We start from the raw sequence: 24829 nt of genomic DNA on the forward strand, positions 1-24829 counted from the left end.
CATATTTTCCCAAATTGCACCATGATGCTAATGTTGTTGGTTTCGACTAAACCTTTTAGATATTCCATTTTTTTTATTTTCCAAAATTATTCGTTACTTGGTTACACACGGAGATATGTTAAGGTCGTACACTGTGATTTTAAATGTATACTATACTGTATATCAAATGTCATATGGTCACTGGCGGTGAAACGCGGCGTGTGGAAACCGTAGAATTTATTCAAGCATCTAATGGGGGCAATCTCATTTTGACCGACTCGGGGTCTATCTGTGATTGGATTATTTGACACAAATTGTGATTTAATCCTTTTGTGTCCTATGTATCTTATCCTATGGATAGGAAAGCTATTTCATTCATTTGGGTCAGTCCACATACAAAGGTGCTTTGGTCACAGGCTGTGATGTCTGACAAATTCGTTTTGCAGTCTTGATCAATGCAAAATCATTTAAACCACGAAAGGAGTCCTTAAATTCTTACCCCTTCCGTACTGTAAGTAGCACTTTTTCATCTTAATCCTAGTTTCTGTGAGGTGATTTCAATCATCCATTATGGCATACCATACTTACTGGGCAAAATTTTCAAATTTCTTACAAGAATCCTGGCTAAGTCTTTGGATCACCCATATACACTATCACTGCTGTAATTTTTTTGTTCTCGTTTTCCTTTTCCAACAATTCTATCTCTCTCTTTCCTCCTCCTTACTGCAACACTTGCATCACCATTGCTCTTGTGAATGGTACACCTATTACAAGATCATCTGTTCCTTCATAAATCAAGGGCCCATTTTTTCTTATGAGGCAAGTGGCCAATTCAAACTACACACCCATTTGATACATAAATCAAAAGCCCCTTTCCCCCATACCAGTGGGTAGCCAAGTCCATACACCCATCTCCCACCCAATTCATACCCACTTAAATCCTATTTCATGACCTTTTCGTAAGTAAATAAACAATGAAAGATGAATGAGGTACACTGCTGGGCCGCTAGCTGATTCTAATTCAAGAACTTCAAACTCTATTCACACATAATGATCTGAGAAGGAAGTTGCATCCACTGTCAGTGGTGATATTGTGTGTCTACTGTATATGTATATATATATATATATATATATATATACACACACACACATATACATATACAAAAATAGGATTGGTAGGGGGCATGCCTTAGATGGCTATCCCTTGTAAGGAGGAAAAAGTCTCTTGGTGTGTACATGTGTATGTGGATGTGTACACTATACACACATATATTTTTTTCTGGCTGGCACCTAGCAAATTTATTCAATTGAGGAAACCCCCTTTGCCACTTTTCAGCGTCTACTGCCTACCTCTATTAACGTATTCATGATGTGTACCACTCTTGTACATTTTATTCTCCTCATTGGTGTGAGACAATTTCATTCAGTTGGAGTGATCCTCTCCCACCCTACATTTAAAGGTTACCCATTTGCATCTCCAAGTCCTCCCTACCTCCATTATAATAAACTAAGTGTACATACATACATATACCAAAGGCTTTTTTCCTCCTTACACGGGAGGTAGCCAAAAAGAAAAAGGCATCGAAACCATTCCCACCCATTCCATCCCCTACATACTCCACCCTCCTCCCTCCCTCTCATCTTGGCACCTCCTGGATGATGGGTCATCCCTGCATCCTCTCCACTGCTAAAATGAGTCACTTGAGATAATGTCTTCCAGTGATTGTTAGCAGCTTCCATCAACCTCCCTTGTCCTTCAATTGAATAAAAACAGATTTGTATTAGTTTGAATAAATGTTCCTCAAGTGGAACATGGGACACATTGACTCGCATCCACTCATTGACTAAGTGGTTGACAAAAATCCTTTTTCCTTCACACTTTTTGGTGATTTCGTACAGCTATTTTCTTTTCTTGACTTGTATCACTAACGCCTTTGAATCCTTGTCTCATCGTAACCATCTCTCATGATTTGTCTTTCTCAAAACCCCCAACTCTGCAACGTACAAATGGATACTGTAATCGGCTTCACTTGTACATACTTCAGTGGCTTATGTTCTTTACTCTGACATAACAGCATGATGGTCTACATCATAAGTATGCAATAAAGGAGTGTTTACTAAGCCATAAGAATTGTTCATATTGTATACATGTGATGCAACCCAACAACCTTGTAACAGCTACCTTAGAATGCATCTTCCATTCACACCTTGGTGTATTAGAGTGTATTGCCAACCACAACTTGTGCAGACGTTTGGCCAAGGACATAAAACACCACCAATTCCTATAGTAGGTTTATGTCCTGGGTTCCAATGTCTGTAGAAGTGGCGGTTGGCAAGTGCTGGGTTGAAAGACCTAAGTGTACTTACATTTTATCCAACTATACATGCCATATATATAGACCAATCCATCTCCCTTCTTGGTGTCATGTTTGCAGCTCTAATTCTTACCAAACACAGGTGACTTTACATGGGTTTAGCTGGGCTCTGCTGCATAAGAGATCAAACTTAATTGTACCCTTCTGGTCAATGGTATGGCCTACGTTACCAACTTCATACTCCAGATAGCATTTAGGTTTGTTGGTACTCGAGGGTATTCCTTCATTTGCTGTGGGGTTCCTACAATAAGCCTCACTCAAATGGCATTGTGAGATGCTAAAACAATGCACACTTAAGATACATAACAGTGTCCTAAACCCTTTCTTTGTTGCCTGGTGAATCTACTCAAACTACTCTCCACCCACCCTTGGCCAAATATCAAACCTGACTTAGACATAAACTTTCTTTGATGTGTTCTTGGCATTGTACATTTTATCAAGACTGTTGCCATGTGGATCACAAACATACATGTATATACCAATGGCTATTTCCCCTTTACTAGAGAGGTAGCCAAAAAACAAAGGTATAAAATCCACTCCCACCCATTCCATCCCCACACACTCACTGCCATTCACCCCCCTCCCTCCCTCTCATCTTGGCTCCTCCTGGAAGATGGGTCATCCCTGCATCTCGCCCACAGCCTGGGTCAGAAGCAATGTAGAAAGACACAGCACATCCACAGTAAAGCCATTTCATTAATCAGTGACGCCCCTCTCCATCCCCTCATGCAGAAAAGGAGAAGACGGGAGAAATCCCTTTGGGCTACATCAAGATATCATTCATACCTACTCCCTCACCCCCCCACACTCCCTTCCATGAATCACAGCATTATCCATACACAACCATTCTCCATCCACCTTTATCTCCTGTCTTCTCCCTTCCTCCTCAACAGGCATTCCCCTCTTTCCCATGTGGATCACAAAGGAACTTTAATCCATGGTTAGCACTCCACCCTGTTGTTTGTAAATGAGAGCTGCCAACAAATTGAGCAGAAGCACTACATGAAGACAAAGCCTTTGTCATTAGTGCAAATCTTTGCTCATTAGAGCTTGCTTGAGTAAATGTATCTGAGCACTCAAATAAACAAAATGTACTACTTATGAAGTCTTCATCCTCACATGGTATTTCCTTAGTTTTAATTCTCCTTGGTAAGTGGGGTCTGTAATGTGTTCACACAAGTGGATTTTAGTGGTCTTAAGTAGATGTAACAAGATTCTATGCACTCCTAGCATATATAGTGAGAACCAAAGACTTCTTCACACTAACTGATGGAAGCCAGTAGGCTCCTGTACACAAACTCAGAATCCAAGAGGCCTTCCTACAATGAGAGGAACCAGAGATAATCCCCAGGAACTTCAAAAAGGAGAGGAAGAAAAAGAGGAGGAGGAGAAAGAGGTAGGACAGGAGAAAGGAAGAAGAGGAAATGCAAAGGCATGGGGGTAGGGGATATAATGAGGTGAAGGAGTATGAAGACAAAGTGGAGGTGGAGTAGGAGGATGAGGGATGGTAGTGGCATTGATGTTGGATGGGGATAAAGATGAAGATATGTATGAGAATCATGTGTTGGAAGAAGATGAGACATTGGAAAACCACCTTCTGCAGTAGAACCTCTGGTGAGTGACAGCGTCACCTAGGTGCCATGCTGCGTCTTGACATGCGCACGAAGGTTGCTTGAGTCGGAAGCGCTGTAGGGGCAGAAGGGGCAGTGGTAGGGGCGTTCCCCCGTGTGAGTGCGTACATGCTTCTTCAAATCCCCAGGGTTGGCACTCCGATAGGGACACTGCGGACATGCGTAGGGGCGTTCCCCAGTGTGGGTGCGGATGTGGATTGCCAGTTTGCTGCGGGTACGGCACGACTTGCCGCAGAAGGTGCACGTGTGGGGGTCGAACTGTTGTTGTTGCTCCCAGGCCGCCGCAGCCGCCATCTGCAAGACAGTAGTAGCAAGGTGAGTCGTCGTTGCCATGATGTGGCACGGGCAGAGGGGGGCGGCACGGCGTTAGAAGCGGCAGCATAACCCTCCTCTTCCTAATCCCCCTCCCTACCAAGATGATGGAAACAGTAGACCCAACTCCCTCATACTCCTACCTCTCACCCAGCCCCTCCTAATTCCTGCAGGTGTGGTGGTATAAGGGGTTGCTGGACTGACCAGTGTCTTTGGGCTTGTAAATCCTCACCCTCAGTACATTACCATTTTTGCAAAGACGACCTTTAATCTTCTCAATAATCCTCCATTGTACTTGCCTTCTGTTTCACAGATCCTTCCTGCTAACAGGGGCAGGAACCCTTGAAGAAAGAGAAAAGCAGCAGCAGAAAAAGAGGAACAAAGCAATAGAGAGAAAGATCATGTCTTTATTTCATGCCACTCAGGATATCTGATGGTAGCACACCATCATTGCCCCCACACAGGATGCAGGGAAGAATCTCCCACTTGAGTTCAAAGAACATGAGGAACTGCCATACACAGTGATGGATGTGGCAGGATAAAATGAGTAAGCATGGCAAAGAAGGAAAAGGATCCACAGTTGGATTCACTTCTGAGTACTACAGTAGTCAGTGTCCTCTATGGAGTTATGGAAGGCACATATCTTTGGGTTATAGATTTACAATGTGAACATGTCGTGGACTTATTAGTATCATATGTTATTGACCCTTGATACTGCTTTGCAGAAAATAGCCACAATTGTACTTATTAGTGAAGCCAATTAGACATATATCTACACAAAACATACTGGCACTTACAGATTGCCAAACCTTGGATAATGATATGCAAAGATAAAGTTTATATGATTTATTCAAAATTGCAAAGATGCATTTACATGTATACACGCACACATGCACATGCATACAATCACATGCACACACAAATATATATAGATACACGCATACACACAAACACACGCGCAAATTAGAGGGGGCGGGGAGAAGATGCAACAGTAGCAGCTTCTTTCCTCGCTGAGGCATTTATCTGGTATAACATTCTTAATAAAAAACATCTACAAAAGAGGACCCGTGTTCAAGTGTGGTAGCCGATCCCTGATCCAGACACGTTCCCAGCCAAGAGTAAAACATACAACATAAACGCTCCAACATTTCACCATTTTTTTTTTACAAGTTTACATACTTGTTCTAGCTACTGTTATGTGATTTTATTCAGACTTGGGAAAACCCTTCCAATGCAGTGAGAGAGTTGGCTCTATCTCGACTAACTGCTATTCATGACTCGTATATTTCTTTTGGCTGCTGTTTGGTAATCTCGTTCCGCCGGGTGACACCCCTCCCCCCTACTCCCTATGTAAGATGATCTTTGTCCAGCTGAGAGTAATCCCTCAGGGCGATTCACTTCTTTAACGCATAACCTACTTCATTTCATTCTAGTCCATGCCAGATGACCGACAGCTGGCCTTCTGACTGAAGGGGTGCCTTTGGACTCGAACCATTCCTGAGCCATGAAGAAGCTGTTGACGGCAGTGGTAACAATACACCCTAGGGCACTCCCACTGGGTACTTGGATCCCATGGGGTGGAGGGTCTGTCTTCCACTCTCCTCTTCTTTGAAGGGAGTCCTGCTCTCACCATCTCCCACTGCCTGGTTCTATATAGACTTCAGATCCTTTCCAATGGGTCACGTTAGGTCATACACACAAGTTCCACTGGCACTCATCCCCAATAAGAACAAATATTGTTCTTGGTCACAACATTACATACCATCTCCACAGAAACATCCACTCTAGTCTACGACATACTTGTTCCTACTTCCTGGTATGTAACATAAGCCTTGCCTGTGTCACAACTGCCCTACAGCTTGTGTTACATTTCATCTAATAATCTATGCCATAACTTGAAATACAGTATGTAAAAAAAAAATCTTTCCTATACCATGTTCCATGATGGCTGCCCAACGTCATTGTCACATTTGTAACTTTACCTAATACACATACCTTGTCTATAACCCGCTCACCATTACCCCTGTGTCACCCTAACTAGAAGCATATTACATTCAAGACCTATACATATGTCTTGGTTATGTTCCTCCTCATGCTCATAAACACTAACAGAACTCATGACTAGGCCAAGTTGACGGATTCTGCCAAGAGCTGGAACGGGATGGCCTGCACGGGGGTTTACTCAGAGAAACTATCAGGCTTTGGTGTTGAAGTGTTCACAAAGTGATCCCACTTCCTGAGTATACACTCCCATTTGACGATGATGAACCTAAGTCCCATATGACAGAGGTCCTTGTTATGCTCACCCATGGTCCTGTTATGTAACACAGGGCCCTCCAGTCCACGTCACATGTACTCAACCATCTAATTTTTCGTCTCACTATCCAGAACATGAGTCAACCCAGAAGAGCAGTTTCCCTTGAGGATTTCTTTTACTTAAGAAACATCCTCCCAAGTCTACACACCACTAAACATGTCTAGTACACATTCTAAGCACTCGTATGCACGCACACATCAGCGTAAGTCTGACCAACATACCCTCATTTGCCTCTCTAAAATACTGAATCTATTTACAAGCAATGACCATAGTTGAAACAAGTCTTAACACGGACTCCTTCGTATATGAGTACGTGAAGATGCCAAAACACTTTTTCACATACACCCACAGTCTAAGCACACAAAGTGCACCTCTCTTTTCTTGTAACTTCAAACTAATCTAATCTCCCTATCAAAGCCCCAAATCTCTCAGGACTGTCTCCTTCTCCCATTTCTAAGAAGGCAAGCCTTCCTTATCTCTCTCCCATAGCTAAAAGCATTCTCCCTCACCTTCCTTAGAACCCCACACCATTCCCTGAAAGCCTCCACGAGAGACACCAAATGATGCAAAGAAAATAGGATCATCACAACCTCAAAGTAGATGTGAGCAACTCATGCTCGAGTTGTCACACAATCATCACAAGACGGGTACATGAAACAGGGATAATTACCGCACCCATGCTTCGCACGCACGCACGCACATGCATACACAAGGCAATAGGCGAATGAGGTAATTTTCAAAGCTTGCGAGATGGAAAAAAATTGAGATAAAACTATGGCGTGGCCATCTACACGCCTTCCTTGGAACTCTTTGTAACCTCTATCGATGCATTCCCTCCCTCCCTCCTCCGTCATCATCCAGTCACCTCAGAAAGCCCCTCGGCAACAATGATACCCAGAGATTACTATTGCAAATTGGTAGTGTGGGTGCCCACTGTTCTGGAATCAGGAACTTGAATTCTAGTTGTAGTGAAGCTAAGAAAACAAATTGACATTAGATGAGGCTGACTGTATCTTCCTTGCCAACATTCACAATAGATGCTGTGGCTACAGACAGGCCAGGTTGCTGAGTCCAGCTTCGTCCTGTTACAATGACCATGGGTTGCTGGTGATAGTGGTGGAGGTAGTTGGTAGAGGTGGTGGTGTTAGTGGCACAGGCACACAAGGCGAACGGTCTCTGTCAGTCCGCAAAGCAGCCTGAGCCCACCAAGAGACTCTAGACCCACTAAGAGTGGCCGCTAGTTGTAATACTAAAAGGAAATCTAGGCCCCATACAAATGCTTTATATAAACACCTAATACAAGACGGATGCATATTTATGTGTGTATCTGTGTGTGTATAATGTGTGTGTGTGTGTGTGTGTATATATATACACACATATACATTTAGAAGAAACAAGAAAATCAAAAGAACAGAATATTAAATGTTTTCATCAATTAAGACATTTTCAGAGTACAAAGAAAAACAATAGAAGATAACGCAAATACAGACATAAGAAAAACTAGGGAAAGTCACATCAACAAATATGCACTTTGTAGGGTGCTGGGGGGTTACACAAAAGTTATGTACATATAGAAATATACAAAAAATATAAATACAATATTAGATAATAATAATGAATGAATATATAAATAAACAGTCGACATGTGGATAAATGCCCCATACAACAACTGGTCACAACAAGAACTTATGTTGGAGCATCATGGTGTTGTTTGACTATTCTATTAATAAATTGATCTAGTTTATACAAAATCATACTCAAAACAGAGATGGAACACAATAACAAATTACCCTTTTTGGATAACATACACACAAGACAGATATTTTAGGTTTTAAGAATTTAGCAAACCAATCTTTATTCTGCTCATTACCTTAACACTAATATTTTTCTTCTTCAGTGTTTCTCTGAGCATATAGGATTTGTAGTCCAGAATTTTTAGATGACAAAATAAAAAGGATATATGAAATTGCATCAGACCTGAAATGTCCAAAACATGCTGTAGACGCATCATAGAATAGGGCCAGTAAGTCTTACTATAACATTATTCAAAAAGGTAAATTTTGTAAGAAGAACCTTTTAGATCTTCCATTTAATGAAATCCTGGTAAGATTTCCTCGTGTCCCCAGGGTTCAACATCCACGTCATATCATGTCATCTCATTAAAAATTCCCAGTTCATAATACAGGATGTGTCTACAGCATTCCCTGCAAACACAGCAGCGTTTGCTATATTGGTCAAATTGGCAAAGAATTGAATGCAAGGATGAACCAGCACAAGTACAGTGTCAGAACAAGCCAAAGTGTGGGGATTTTATTCATGTAAGAGACACCAACCACACATTGGGACAATACACAGAAAATTGTTGTTTGCAATTCTGCTTGAAAAAGGAACTAATTCGAATCTACTTTAATATAAAAATATACTTAATGATAATTTGAGTAAGGGTTTGTACAAACTAGATACCTTTATCATTAAATGAATAGTCAAACAACATCATGACATTTCACCATAAGTTCTTGTTGTGACAAATTGTCATAGGAGTGTTTGTTCATATACATGTCAACCATTTATTTATTCATTCATTATTATTATCTATTACTATATTTATGTGGATGTGCTGTGTCCAGTGGACAAGATGCAGGGATGACCCGTTATCCAGGAGGTGCCAAGATAAGAGGGAGGGAAGGGGGAGTGGAGTGGAGTGTATTTGGGATGGAATGAGTGGGAGTGGTTTTTATGGCAACCTCCCTTATAAGGTGGGAAAAAGCCTTTGGTATATTGTATGTATACATGTATATGAATTTATGTATATATACATATGTATATAACTATTTTGTGCAACCCAACAGCATTCTGCAAAGTGTATATTTGTTGGTATGACCTTCCCTAGTTTCTTTACCTCTGTATTTATGTTATCATCTTTTGTTTTTTCTTTGTACTCTGAAGATGTTATAATAAATGAAAATGTTTAGTATTCCATTCTTCTGATTTCCCCGTGGTTGCTGCAAAATCTTTATTCACATGTTTATTGTGATTATTGTTCCATATATACATATTGAAGAAAACAGCAATATCTACATTAATGATCTTGTGAAGATTTTCTATTCATTCAACTATAGACTTGGAACATGACTCAAATTCAGAAGAGGAAGTAGAATTTTAGTGATTAAAATGTTTTGTGCACTATGGCTTGACATGGTATTTGATGATTTAAGGATTTTCTCTTCAATAATTGATAGTCATTCAGGTTTTCTATAAATCCCATATTTCCCATGTAGGATTTATAGAATAATTTCATCCTTTGTCCTTCTAGATGGGTTCTGTCTGGTGTTTAATTGCACCTTTTCTAATTTACCTCTTTCTAACACTGAAGATTCCAAGGTTTGAATATCTGTCGTTGCACCAGCACTTGCTTGATTCTTTGAATTTCTTTCTTGGCACTTTTCCAACTGCTACAATGCATAAGAGCCCTTCTGATGTAGGCACCAATAGTAAAGTCTCTATTAACTTTAGGGTCACTCACTCCTTCTGTTCAGACACTGGAGACTTCCAGGAGTTTACTTGAGGGATGAGGTCTTCTTTTTTTTTTTTTTTTGCAACTTTCACAAATGAGACAATGGAAAAACAAGAGAATATGAAAAGAAACTCAAAAAGAATAACAAAAGAAGATATCTGGGAGGAAAAAAAAAAAGGTTCCCACAGAGTATTATATCTGGAATAAATTAGATAAAGAAACAGTGTGTGCAAACACTAAGATTTTAAGGAAAAACTTGATGCTGAAAGAAACAAAGACAGTTCACCACAAGCATATCTCCCTACCCGTATAATACAACTAGGTAAATGTATTTTTCATAGATTGCACATTTACTGGTGGCATGAAAGGCCTCTCTCTTCACTATTCCCATGGAAAAATCAACAAAAAGGACGCAAATAGGGGAACTCATCACTACTACATCTATCTGCCAAAATTTCCTTCAAAGGGGTCAGAGAAAAAGATGCTTCTTTCATGTCCATCTCCAACAACAACCATATTTGATGTCTAGCTTGAGAGAGCCTTGTACGGGATAAATGTCATCGAGTATAAAATTGACATGTGTGAAAAGACTCTTGGCATCAAAGAATGGGATCCCACCCTCGGTATTAATTAATTATCGAGGCGAAGAACATGCAGAAGGTTGTAGGTGCTTCAGACAAAAGGTGTAAGTGACTTTTTAATCTCTTAGCAATCTGGTAAATCAGTGTGGGAATCTGGGTTGTTATTGTACTGAGTGGATTCTTTTGTGAGTTTTTCCAGTCCCACAGCAATATCCTAAACTGTGACCACCTACCAGCTTAGACAGCTTCAGTACACTTGATATTGTAAGCTTTTCTTTCTTCTGTTGGGTTCCTTGATATCTTGTTGAATCTGGTATTGTCATTCATGATGATGTCCATTTTCTCCAGGCATTCAATGTTAGGCAACAAAACAGTTATCAGCTTTCTCTGCTGTGGAGGTGGTGATAGTAAGGTCCTCATGAAGAGCCTTTGCTACTACTTTTTTGAATGCAGAAGCCAAGTCTATAGTTAGACATATAGAAAATCTCCTCAAGAAGCTCATTAATGCAAATACTGCTGTTTTCTTCATTGAAATATGTCTACAGGAAAACCTCCTGCCAAAATATACAAATATTATGTGTGCATATATACATACATACATTATATATATACACACATATATATATATATATATGCATGTATATATTACAATTACATCCATTTATAACAATGTATACTATGTTATCTACAATAGAAAACAGAAATGGATTAATGTAATAGGATTATACTTGGAACTCCAGTGCTCTCCGGTCTCCTAGAACTCCATAAGCCCTGATCATCATGAGTAGGAACCTCGCCAGAACAATGCGTGGAGGAACAGGGCAAGAAAACCTGCTGGGGGCCTGGTGATGCAGGTCAGGTCACTATTGAAGCTTCTACATGTGGCTAACAGGGAAATGTTAAGTGTGTGTGTGTGTGTGTGTGTGTGTGTATTTACCTATCTGAATAAAAATAGTTCCATTTTTTTCATTATGAGGCAGACTTGGAGATAAAACAAGAGTGGCCATCTGGACTAGAAGCAAACTAAAGGTTGACAGACAGACAAGCAGATAAGGAGAAACCTGACAAACTCACATCTCTCTCAAGCTGCCCAACATGTAGCAATCAAGACAAAATACATTACTTTGCGATTATTCTATTTTATTTTTTATTTATCTATTCCTTTATTTATTTTTTTTATCTTATTTTATCTTTTTTTTTTTCTTATTTTTTTGTGGTAAACTCGATGTTCTCCCAATCTCCATCATTGACTCACTGTGCAGTTTTCGTTCACATCAACCACTCCCTTTAATGATAAACTGACAATGAAAATATTACAGAAATTTACTTCTAACACCCTGTTATACACACAAATATATGAATTATTTATACACCCTTTCCTTGATTTAATGGACAATGGGGGGGAGGATCAGTCCATCAAGTATTGTAAATTCAACATATTTACTGTAACTTAACATTGGACTTACTAATGAATGTGAAAATCATTTGTTGATATGCTGTGAATATTAGGGTAATTAAATTTTTTATTACAAGTAACTAGATTTTGTCCACTGCAAATAAAATTAATTAATGAAGGGTCTGTTAAATTGAGGGTGACATTGTTCAACACGAGTGTTAGATTCCTTAGACCATTGAACAGGATAAAATTTATGTTGGATGAATAACAGGTTTTATGGGAAAAAAATAGGTTAGGTTCCCAGACACTCTCCAGACAGTGGTGCACATTACCTGGTGGGTTATTCAAATTGTGCTATCATGAATCATAGTCGTGTTCGGCAAATGCTGGGATATTTTACCTATTCGTGTAAACGTAAAATTTGTGTACGGTTAAGTTGTGTTAGGCGAGGTCTGAGAGTATGTGCGTGCGTGCATATGTATGTATATATGTATGTATATATATATATATATATATATATATATATATATATATATATATATGCAAGCAATCACATCACTGTGATACAAAAATGCAAAATAACCACAGAAAGGAAACTTGTAGACAATAAGTACTTACTGTCTACAAGTGTCCCTTCTCCTGTGGTTATTTTACATACACACACACACACACATATATATATATATATATATAAAATCATACAGACACACAAATACTGTGACCAGTGTTAATTGATTTAAGTACGAATGATTTCAAACACAATTTCATGTACCAATGTAAACTTAAACATCATTAACTGTTATTATTCCTGATATTTTACTGCTGATCATATTAATAGCGAACTGCTAAGTCGGAGACCTCCTTGCATAGAAGTCCACAAGGGTGACCCTTCATTGCCATCCAAACTTGCTGATGACATACAGGCAAGGACACCATCATCAACCCTAAAACAGAATATTGTATTCCCTCGACTGGATGCTTAAAAAAATAATAATAATAAATAAATAAATAAATAAAAAAGTCTCCTATACTTAGAACAAAGTTCCAAAATCTGGAAAATTACACAGGAACACTAAATATTCAGGTATATTTTTGAGAGGTTGTTTTCAATCCGAATATTAAAACTATCCGAGTTTTAGCAAATCCCAACAGAGAAAAGAATTTGGAATCAATCAATCCTTTGTTCCTTGGTCAAGCTTGCTGAGGACCCATGGCCTTCAGGTATACAACAGCCTCCTCTAGGTGGGTCCATAAGTCATTCAAATAAGATGTATTGTTGTCTACGGATTGTTAGTGTGGGGCATTGTAGTAAAAGGTGCTGTGTGTCCTATGTCTGGTGGTTACACCATCAATAATATCTGGAACTTATGCCTTCAATCCAGCATCCTACAGACTAGCGATTCCCCTCCAGTTCCAACACTGGATTGGGCCACTGTAACGAACGGCTCAATCTGATCCATATAATTACCAGACAACTTTGTTCAGGTAAGGTATGGTCCTGTAGTTCATGGAATCAGACAAGGGCACAAATATTTCCTGCTCCTAACATTCATTCTTGAAGAATAAATCAATGAATAAGTCACAGGATTGGGCCTACGTATGCATATATATCTATATATATTATCCTCAAATACTGAAATCCTATGAAAAAAAAAAAAAAAAAATCTTCCATTTCCAAGCCATTTTTAAAAACACATTACACATACAATATGTATATACACTTCAAACCCACAATTCGTTAAAAAACAACAGGAGCTTTTGGAGGACCATCCTCTCCATGGAGTGCATCCCACCAAGTTGAACAGCTTTCTTGAAAATGGAGTGCACACAAAAATCGCCCTCAGTGTACACAGTACAGTACACCCAATGTACACATGTATGTACAAATAATCTAGGCACACAAGAATATACTCACTCTTGAATAATCATCAGATATTCCCATACACCCGAAAAATCTTGCCTGCACACATAATACTATAATTGTACCCATGGGGTCAATGATGTCAACAGGTAGTATACAACCTGATGCACATTTCAGTTTTAAAAATATTACTTATCACTACTGAATTCACCATTATTATACATGCTAAAATGATAATAATAAGTCATAAAAGAAAGGGTTAAATCAACATATATATATCAATTTGTGTGCTACATACACAGTGAATGGTGTGACGAATTCACGTGCAAATACGTGTAACTTGTAATAGTCTCTCTTCGTCTATATGGACCCTGACAGAGCCTTGAGAAAACTTGGTCATTAGTGTTTTTTTTTTCATCCCTGATTCTAATATACATGTGTTATATGCAATAACAATGTCCAACAACCTTGTATCCCTTGGTTAAAGGAACAAAGTGAATAAAAATAAGAAAAAGAAATGAAAAAAAAAGAGAAGAAAAAGAAGAAAAAGTAAGAATGTGAGTGAAGAAGTAAGATGATAGGGAAAAAAGAAGACAATCAACCCAACAAGTCATCCAGACAGATTGTACACTCATCAGGACCAAGGTGGAACATGTTTTGTTTTTTTTTCTTTTCTTTTTTCTCCAAAACTTAAGCACGTGTGTTTACACGTGTCCAAGTGTGTGGTGCACAATATGTACAAGTGCATGCACACAACTGTATAAGTGTGTGTGGTGTGTATATATGTGTGTACATGTGTGTGTGATTCACCATGGTCTTGGATCATGTGTTGGGCCTATGATTGACAGCTATTACCCTTCCAGATGAGAGCTCAAGAGCTCACATATGGCCTGATTTTTGGGTAATGCTATCACCTTATACAACCATACACACACCCTCACAAAGAACTACTTGCCCAACAGAGCAGGTACCAGCTTGCAGTAATTGGATGCTTTTTAGTGCTAACCTGGGACTGAACTCAGATTGCTGATTAGCAGGTGAGTTTGGTATCACTACAGTGTAGTGTGTCGTGTGTGTGCATGCATAAGCATGTATGTCCCTATATACTAAACACATCTCCAACTTTCTAACCCTGACAGATGGAGAGGTGTAACCTAATACCCTAGAGACACCAGACTTAAAACGAGGTGCAGGGCTGGTTGGTGGTGATGGCATTGGTAGTGGTTACTGGTGGTTGTGGTGGGTTGGGTAATCGTCCAGCCAGCCCCTCAACTTTGGGTAACCAGACAAATTCTTCAGTTACCATAGAAGTTACTGTTACTGTGCTTGCAAACCACATGTGCCTTCAAGTTGCTTGAGGAACCACACTTGTAAGGGCAGTAGGGGCACTGGTATGGTCGTTCCCCTGTGTGCACCCTCACATGTGCCTTCAGATTGCTATTGGTGGCACTGCGGTAAGGGCAGTGCGGGCATGCATAGGGGCGTTCCCCAGTGTGGGAGCGCATATGCACTGCTAGGTTCCTCCGGGAAGAGAATTGCCTGCCGCAGATCTCGCAGGCTGGCCCCTGGGTTGCTGACGGCGATGTTGACGAGGACCCTTTCTCCCCTTGAGGCGTCATCAGGACGGACGCAAGCAACTCGCTCACCTGAAACATAGAGTCCATGGTTACTCTCGAGCCTGGTTTTCAGGGGCGTCAGCATCACCACCAACCAACCAACCAACCTGGTGCACTCTGTGAGAGACAGCCAACCAGAAATGGAGATCGCTCACAGCACCAAGCAATTTCATTTTATTTATTTATTCTCTTTTGGTCAATATGATACTTGACCTATTCTGTGCATCAACAACTTGGCACTTGACCTGGGCATCCATCAACACAGCACCTGTCCTGATTACCAGGATCAAGAATGAACCCTGATACACCAGTGCGAGACACTGGATCTGTTTAATAATGTTTGTTGCCACCAATCTGTGAGGCAGCATGAGTGACTGGTGGGAAATCTCATACTGCTGCCTCAACAACCATCATCCATGTACCTCTCCATTCAAGGGTAGTCACCTGTAGCCCTTTCAGCCTCACCCCCCCCCACCTCCACCACCCACAGCAATACATAAAAACTTCAGGCTCCTGAAACAACACCGCAGAAGAATAAAATCACCCAGTGACTCCCAGAACTACAGAAATGAAGGAATTGAGGTACAACTCTGAAACCACGGAGCATCGTCAATAACTCCTGAACATCAAGATATCCTCTTCTAATGGTAACTTACCTTGACAACAGCTCTTGGGATATCTCGACAGGATAACTGGTCTGGTCAAACCACCCACCACATCAACATGTGGCCCCCACATTCCCTTGTAAGTGATGAAAGCTATGTCCACCAGTCACTCCAACAACTGTTCAACACCAGAGTGTTAACCCACTTTAATATCTTGAAGGAACATCTACGCATTCAAGTGTATAAAGGGCAGGGAAAAGACTACTTTTTTAGAACTTCAAATTTTTAATTAGAATACGAATTAATACACATAGTAATTAGAACACAGAACATGGAACTACACATAATTGGTGACGCAATGCAGAGCCAATAACTTGAGCTCATGGGTCCAGCCACCCTTTGAGGATGACTTGGGACTGCTGATTCTCCTGTTGAGGGTGATCTTCCTTTGGGTGGTCTGCCTCAGGCTCCGCACGGCGGAACCTTAGCTACACGCACAAACACGTGCGTGCACATAGATACATTCACACACACACATGTACACAAACACACACACTGACACACACATTCACATACATATAACCAAACCTCCTTCAACATAACAATGTCACATCATGTCGCATCCTGTCCCATACCACCATGTTTTTGCAACACATCACACTCCATGTCATTGTTCCCCTATCCCGCCTGAACTCATCTCTGATGGAGCGCCACACGTCACTTCCGGGAGTCATTGTTACCAGGGGCCCAAGTACAAATTCACTGCGGCTGTTGGTGCTGCTGCTGTTGCAAGTGCTGCAGGTGGTGCTGTTGCTGCTGCAAGTGCTGCTGAACATCCCCGTGTCGGCTCTTGATGTGTGCCCTCAGGTTGCTGGAATCACTTGAGGAGTATGAGCAGATGTGGCACTGGTACGGCCTCTCCCCCGTGTGGGTCCTCGTATGCTTCTTGAGGTCATTGCTCGTGAGTGCCTTGTAGTCACATCGCGTGCAGTGGTAGGGCCTCTCCCCTGTGTGGATACGGATATGCTGCTTGAGGTCGCCGCTGGTGCGGCTGCGGTGAGGGCAGAACGGGCACGCGTGCCGCCGCTCAGCCGCACGGCAGCTGCCGACGTGGTCCCGCAGGGCCGCAGCATCGGCAAACACGGCACCACAGCCCGGGCATAGCAGTGGCCCTGCCCGACCACCGCCCAGGGCCACACTGCTGGCCAGCGCCGCCTTGAGGCCCCACGGCCTTACCTGCAAAACAGTAGTAGGAGGAGTTACTTGGGCCCGGGGCTCTCAGGTCCACAACTAGCACGGTCTAGTGAATTCTACCATACACTAGCTGCGCATCATGGGGTGCGTGCATTTATACATTCTTTTTTAAGTGTTTGTTTTAAACTTTCTTTTATTGGGTCTTTTACTCTCTTGCTTTCTCTCTGTCTCTCACTCACTCGTTCTCTCTCCATTTCAGGAATGACCAACTAAAGTGGTTGAGTCTGAACACCAACTGGGCCTTGCTGCCAGGGGAGTACTCGACAGCAGCTTTGGGTTGGCAGACGCAACGTACGTGCACACGTCTTCTTGAGACATTGGTTCAGGTGCACTGGAACAAGTATCAGTTAAAGAAGGAGGAGGAGGAGGTGGAGGAGGGGGATAAGAAGTTGGAATAAAGGGATAGAAGGGTGTGCAGATATAATATAGAAGGAAAAGTACAAATATATATAAAGATAAGGAGGTAAAAGGATTTAGGAGAGAGGTGGTAGGAGATAGTTGTAGTAGTAGCAGGAGGAGGAGCAGGGAGAAGGGGAGCAGGAAAAAGGGAGGGAGAGGGAGGGAAGAGGAAGGAGGAGGAGGGAGGATGATGATAAAGAGGTGAGAGGACATGAGAGGAGGGGAGGAGGCAAAAGGAGAAGTGGGAGGAGGGGGAAGAGGTGGGATAAGAGGAGGAGGAGGAGGAGGAGGAGGAGGAGGAAGAAGAGGGGGGGAGGAGAGGGCCAACCAACAGTACAAGTGGCATCATGTCATGTGTTAACATAAAGGACCGACTCCGTGACGACGGCGGCGAAGACGTACACACGCACAAACACACACGCGCGCGCGGGCGCACACACGCACACATACGCGGTGCCTTCTTCACGGCGCCGAGGACATGACGGCGACGACGACGACGAAGTGTTCCCTCCCGCGTAGTAGCTACTACGGAAGGGAGAACGGTCGTCGGCGGCGGCGACGACGACGACGACGTTCTCTAGCTGGAGGGAGGTGCGGAGGAGGGAAGAGCAGAAGAGGAGGAGGATGTAGGCGGCGCGGTGGGGTGGCGGTGTCTCTTGTGTGAACGTATGGTGCTGGGGTCACTGGCCCGGTAGGGGCAATGGGGGCACTGGTACGGACGTTCTCCCGTGTGGGTCCGTATGTGTCGCTTGAGATCGTCGCGACTTCGACTTCTGTGGTGACAGTAGGGGCAGCGGTAGGGTCGCTCGCCCGTGTGAGTTCGTATGTGCAGCTTGAGCTTGTCGCTGCGGCTACACACCTTGCCACAGAAAGGGCATGTCAGCCTCTGCGTTCGATCCCCGTGAGCCACCAAGAGCCGCTCCAGCCACGAGCCACACTGCAAAGACGGAAGACAGGAAGTTATGGAGACCGTAGATGCTACGGAGGAGGGTACTGCTGGGCCCTAAGCTAGGCTATGAGAACAAAAACAACTCAACTTTCATTCTACTACATCCACCTACTCACTTCCTTACACCCCACAACCTACCTCCCGACCCGCAACACCTGGGACACCCAGATTTACATCACGGCCATCACATGGTTAACCTTCTTACCCCACCCCCACGCCCACCCTCCTGGCCCTCAACACCCGATCGGAGTTCCAAGTCCTACAGGGTTAAGCCACCGTGCCTAAGCCTCCTCCTCCTCTTTCTGCGTCCACTAACCACCGGATCCGCCTGGTCACCCTCGTCAGGCCACGCCCCCGGCCCGCGGGTCCACCACCACCTGGTGTCGGCACCTTACGTGTGCACGATAGTTGCTGGGGTCACTCCCGCGGTAGGAACAATAGGGACAGGCGTAAGGGCGTTCCCCTGTGTGGGTGCGGATGTGTATATTGAGGACATCCTTGGTTCGTCCCCTGTAGGAACAGTGTGGGCACGGATAGGGCCGTTCCCCAGTGTGGGTGCGAAGGTGGAGGCGCAGCGTGTCTGTCCTGCTACACACCCGCCCGCAAATCGGACACGTCAGTCGCGTTCGCTCCACCTCCCAGTCCCGCCCGTACTGGAAAGAGGGAAACAACAGCGCCGTTACTCACGGGGTTCCAGAACTTGGTACTTCTCGACTTCCAGACACAAGGCTCTTAAACCACCAACACAGATCCCAAAGCAACAGCACAACGACCCACACACACACAACCCCAACATGAAGTCTCTCTCTCTTTCCAGATGGAAGCAATGTAAGCTTCCTCTTCGACTTGGGTAACATCTTAAGCATTCCTTTATCGCCTCGTTCTCTCCCTTTCTCTCTCTCTCTTCCGTCTGTATCTTTTTCTTTATCTCATCTACCTCCACCCCCATTTCTCTTTACAGCAACCCGAAGGCAAAATCCTCCAGGAGCCCAAAGGAAGTCCTACACGGAAGGCCGCGAGGAAGGACCGCCGTGCTCTGGGCTCCCCCTCCCCCCCCTCCTCCTGCTGTGTCAACCAACGACGCCGAAGTGGCCCCTCGTCAGGCCATGCCCCCGGGCCGCGGGTACACCTCGGGGTGTTTGCCCTTCAGGTGTGCACGGTAGTTGCTGGGGTCGCTCCCGCGGTAAGGACAGTGCGGGCAGGCATACGGTCTCTCTCCTGTGTGGGTCCGTATATGTCGCTTGACGTCATCCTTGGTTCGTCCCCTGTAGGAACAGTGTGGGCACGGATAGGGCCGCTCCCCCGTGTGGGTGCGAAGGTGGAGGCGCAGCGTGTCTGTCCTGCTACACACCCGCCCGCAAATCGGGCACGTCAGTCGCGCCCGCTCCACCTCCCAGTCCCGCCCGTACTGGAAAGAGGGAAACAACAGCGCCGTTACTCACGGGGTTCCAGAACTTGGTACTCCTCGAACTCCACTCAACAACCTCACCAAAACCCAAAACACCAACACCGAACCCACAACAACAACAAAAACAACACGAGTCCATCTTCCTCCCACCCCAAATAAAGTATCTCGCTCTCTTTCTCTCTCTCTCTCTCTCTTTCTCGCTCTGGTTCTCTCCATAAACAAAGAATGCAAACTACCTGTTCGAGCTGGATAACAGCTTCGGGCTCCATGTGCCCCGTTGTCTCTCTTCCAATCCGTCTTTTTCTCTTTTTAGTTTTCCTTCCTCCCCCGTCCCCTCCCGTCTTTCTGTTTACACCAATCCGAACGTAACGTCCTTGGCTATGGGACCCAAAGCAAGCAAACAAGCAGGTTGCCATGACAACAAGACCAACACCTCTCCACAGCCTTCCTTCCCCCGAATCAGTCATCTCCTGAACCGCCCCGAGTTAAGGAAACGAGATACCTAAAGACCAAAAAGCTCCTTCAGGACATATTCCCGGGCCGTGGTGGTGGCATGGGCGCTCCAGACGGGGAGTAGGTTGTGGCTGGATGATTGACATGGATGTGAGTTCGATAGTTGCTGGGGTCGCCGCTCCTGTAGGGGCAGTGCGGGCACGCGTACGGCCTCTCGCCCGTGTGTGTTCGTACGTGGCGCGTCACGTCGAACTTGGTGCGTCCTCTGTAGGGGCAGTGCGGGCACGAGTACGGCCGCTCCCCCGTGTGAGTTCGAAGGTGCCTCTTGACGTCTTCCTTGGTTCGACCCCGATAGGAGCAGTGCGAGCAGGCATAGGGCCGTTCCCGCGGGGGAGTTGGTGCTAGCGTGTCGGCTCTGCCACACACGCCGGGCCCAAACATGGGGCACTGCAAAGAGGAAACACGGCGTTACTGGCGCGGCTTTCCGTCCTTATCCCCCATGAGAGTTACGCCAAGACCTCGGCCTTGTATAACCAACATATGTCTTAACCTCTCCCCCGGAACTCATTCATTCAACTTTAGCCTCACTGGATCACTCCAAGCATCCAAGACAGCTCCCACGACATGACCTTCCTCCACATGTACCTTAACACACTGCTGCTTTCCCATTGTGAACTCGCAGAAGAGAAAGAGAAAGACAGTGACAGAGAGAGAGAGAGAGAGAGAGAGAGAGAGAGAGAGAGAGAGAGAGAGAACACACTGGGGGTGTTAAAGAAAAGGGTGAAAATAAATATGAAATGGTTTTCTTCAATGTATAAAGAAATAATATTCAAATGTGCTGTTCGACACAAGTTTATTTGAATAGACTAAACTTGCTGTATAATACAATACACCAAGAACCTAATCACGAGTTCTTGACCAGTCGACGAAAACGGTGAGTGGAAGGAGAGAAGGTGGGGAACAAAAAGAGTGCAAAAGCAAAGAAACAAAAAGAATGGAAAAAAAAAATTGTGAAGGGCTTTCTGCTCAAAGCTGCCGTCGCCCATGCTACCGTCGCCTTGCCGCCACCGCCACCGCCGTCGCCGCCTACGACGACGACGACGAGGACGCCGCTGGCGTCACCTTCAGAGAGCGCGTAGGGTGGTGGAGGAGGAACAGGGCTTTAGGGGGAAGGGGTAAGGGGAAGAGGGGTCGAAGCCGTCGCCGTCGCCAGCCAAGCGGCTAAGGCGCGTCCGGGTGTTTGACACGTATGTGGACGCGATAGTTGCTCGGGTCTGAGCTACGGTAGGGGCAGTGCGGGCAGGCGTAGGGTCTTTCTCCTGTGTGAGTCCTCAGGTGCGTTTTGAGGTTACTGTTGGTGGCGCTGCGGTAGGAGCAGTGCGGGCACGAGTACGGCCGCTCTCCCGTGTGAGTTCGAAGGTGCCTCTTGACGTCTTCCTTGGTTCGACCCCGATAGGAGCAGTGTGGGCAGGCATACGGCCGTTCCCCTATGTGCGCCGTCACGCGACCTTGGGGAGTTGGTGCTAGCGTGTCGGCTCTGCCACACACGCGGGGCCCAAACATGGGGCACTGCAAAGAGGAAACACGGCGTTACTGGCGCAGCCTCACACTACTTTCGAAAATGGTCTCGCAAACCATAGCTAAACTTAAAGCAGAAACTTTGGCGGTCAAAATCACGTGCTTCTGCAACAAAAAGTCAACCCTCATGCTGTTAAAGTGTTTACAAAATATAGGTAAGCTTAAACCTCATCCCACCCCACCTCCCTCCCTACTTCCCCTAAAAGAAGACAACTAACCCAACTAGAATGTGGTATATCCTTACTCCAACTGGTGCAAACCTCCTTCTCTTCTTCCTCCTCCTCCTCCTCCTCGTGGGGGTTCAAGAGCAAGAGAAAGGTTGTGGTGTTTGACACCAGAACAGGTGCGGAATCCCTTTTCCTTTGGCAGTGCTTCAAGTTTCATATTTAATGGCCTGATTTTGATTCACCCAGTACATCGAGAGAGGGGAAGGGGAGGGGGGTCAAAGTACATGATGGAGAAAGTCAAAATAAAAATAAAAAGTTGCACAACTATTCCACGCGAGGACACCCTTCCCCGAACTTCTTCGAAGTCTTCGAACTTCTTCGAAGTCTCCCAAGTATCACCACCACCACCACTACCATCACCCCTTCGCGCCCGCCCTTAAATCATCTGCGGGTGTTTGCTTTTAAGATGGGCCCGGTAGTTACTGGGGTCGCTGCTCCGGTAAGGGCAGAACGAGCAGGCATAAGGGCGTTCCCCCGTATGAGTTCGAATGTGACGTTTGACATCGTCTCGGGTTTTGCCCCTGTAGGGGCAAGTCGGGCAGGAGTAGGGGCGTTCCCCTGTGTGCGTGCGGATGTGAAGTCGCAGCTTATCACTCCTGCTGCAAACTCGGCCGCACAGAGGGCACGTCAGACTCGATGAGGTGGATGGGGGCGTGGTGGATACGAGACGGCCGTACTGCAAAGAAAGAGATGCCCGCATCATTGGTCATCCACATCCTTCTTTTGTTTGTTTGTTTGTTTTTTTCCTTGGCTCCAAAATAACCACCACCATTTCCTTCACAACCCCTACCACCACCACCACCACCACCAACACCTCCATTTCCTTCGCCAGGATCACCTGAGATATATCTCCCCGTTGGCATAATGTTCAGCAAATTTTGATAACCCTTCACCAGACACCAACTGCCTCTTGTTCCCACTTTCCACACGCCGTGCAAAACCATGCTCAACTATTCACTTTGAGGCCTTGTTAGACATCAGGGAAACACTCAGACATTCAAACACACTTGCCTCGACAACACTTTCCATCGAAAGAGAGAGAGAGAGAGAGAGAAGCATCACCGTTGTAACTCAGAATAAGTAAAACACTACAGCCCGATGTGCGACGGATTTCCGGTTCCCGAGTTTAAACCCCTCCCCTCCCACCTTCCGGTACTCTCGAAGAGCTATGCTCTCTTTTGAGACCATTTTAGCTCTTTAAAGAGCTCTCGCTTGATTTATGCCCACTGACAGTGTTTCTGATATACACCGACAACCTTGACCTAGTACGTGCTTTCAATATTATTCTAGCAATCAAGTTCGCTTTCTAGAATAGTTTCAACCGGGCTAAGCCAGTGCTAAGTGCTTCCACAACCCACTGGAGAGAGGTCGATAGTTTTCGTGTTAGGCGTTCTTTGGAATTTTTTTGGCATTTTAACTGGAGAGGAAGAGACGGAACCCTACGAGCGTTATTCTTTTCCTGTATACTACAATTAGGTAAACACACACACACACACGCACGCATTCACGCACACACACACACGCACACATTGTTGATGGAACTCGTTTCCCGAATCCTTTTGTACATATGTTGCATATTCCATTATTTTAGGTCCGTCTTTAGGCATGGCCGTAAATCATTGGTCAAACTATTACGTTTTGTGGAAAAAAAAAATCTCGGGACACACCAATTACGCACAACGATTTAGCATTAATTTACGGTACTCTGAAGTTGTATGATGAGACAATGCAGATGCCTTGGAGGGAAAGAGAATCTGCGTAACCAATACTAGAAACCCATTTTATTATATCAAGGCCTTTTACAGATTAATGCAAATATATTTTTCATTCTTCCATCACCATCACGCTGAGTACGTAATATTCAGTAACGAAAGATACACTAACAGTCCTGGTAAATTGGAGGTCATGTTTCACTGTCCCCAAAAGTACCTCTAGCAGTGGTTCCCAACCCGCGTGCCGCGAGACCAACTGAGGGAGGGTGCCGCCAAAATTGAGGGCAAAAATAATTTTCGTATTACCCACTCTCTCTGTCAGATAAGAGGGAGGGTGGAGGGGTGTGGAGTGTATTCAGGGATGGAATGGGTGGAAATGATTTTATGCCTTTCCCTTTTTGGCTACCTCCCTTGTAAGGGAAGCCTTGGTATATGTATGTATGATTTTTGTCATCAATTTTTGTTCATTAAAGCAGCATCAGCGTAAAGATGAGTGTTTTCATATTATCCAGGGACGAAATTTTGTTACACTGATGTTGAATCAACAAAATACTGACAAACTAGAATTTAGATTTTCTAATAAGGGTGCCGGGGACTTCTGAAAGGCTTGGCAAGGTTGTCTCAAGCCAGAAAAGGTTGGGAACCACTGGTCTAGCACACTG

The 24829-nt window shown here is 44.3% G+C and overlaps 3 protein-coding genes across 9 annotated transcripts in view; all 3 read right to left on the minus strand.

Annotated features, from left to right (window-relative positions):
* The window catches only part of LOC143036549 (uncharacterized), a 6340-nt gene extending 2256 nt beyond the window's left edge, over positions 1 to 4084 (minus strand). Inside the window, exon 1 of the mRNA XM_076204051.1 lies at positions 3949 to 4084. The gene's annotated coding sequence lies outside the window, so the exon portion shown is untranslated. The remainder of the gene's footprint in view (positions 1 to 3948) is intronic.
* An 8705-nt stretch (positions 4085 to 12789) lies between these two features.
* Positions 12790 to 24829, minus strand: part of LOC143036544 (uncharacterized) — a 93611-nt gene continuing 81571 nt past the window's right edge. The window contains exons 5-6 of one of the 7 annotated variants that reach the window (XR_012967369.1): positions 18291 to 18777; positions 17285 to 17423 (exon numbers count right to left, since the gene is read on the minus strand). Coding sequence is in view for 6 of the 7 variants with exons in the window: in XM_076204029.1 (XP_076060144.1) it covers positions 16947 to 17423 (477 nt within the window). In the remaining variant the exon portion in view is untranslated. Of the gene's footprint in view, positions 15613 to 16452; positions 17424 to 18115; positions 18778 to 19878; positions 20198 to 20699; positions 21098 to 22724; positions 23132 to 24829 lie in introns of those variants that run through there. The other 6 variants (XM_076204037.1, XM_076204029.1, XM_076204036.1 and 3 more) reach the window with 6 other exon arrangements.
* Positions 21116 to 22638, minus strand: LOC143036550 (uncharacterized). The gene is made up of 2 exons (XM_076204052.1): positions 22473 to 22638; positions 21116 to 22219 (listed from the first exon to the last, which is right to left on the minus strand). Exon 2 carries the CDS (start codon positions 22211 to 22213, stop codon positions 21872 to 21874), a length of 342 nt encoding a protein of 113 aa, XP_076060167.1. The 5' UTR covers positions 22214 to 22219; positions 22473 to 22638; the 3' UTR covers positions 21116 to 21871.

The sequence above is a fragment of the Oratosquilla oratoria genome, chromosome 20 (assembly GCF_046742065.1).
Source record: "Oratosquilla oratoria isolate Oo_2021 chromosome 20, ASM4674206v1, whole genome shotgun sequence".
Lineage (NCBI taxonomy): Eukaryota > Metazoa > Arthropoda > Malacostraca > Stomatopoda > Squillidae > Oratosquilla > Oratosquilla oratoria.

Bases quoted from the DNA above. Each gene is read 5' to 3' on its own strand.
- LOC143036550 (XM_076204052.1), bottom strand. From the start codon at position 22,213: ATGTTTGGGCCCCGCGTGTGTGGCAGAGCCGACACGCTAGCACCAACT.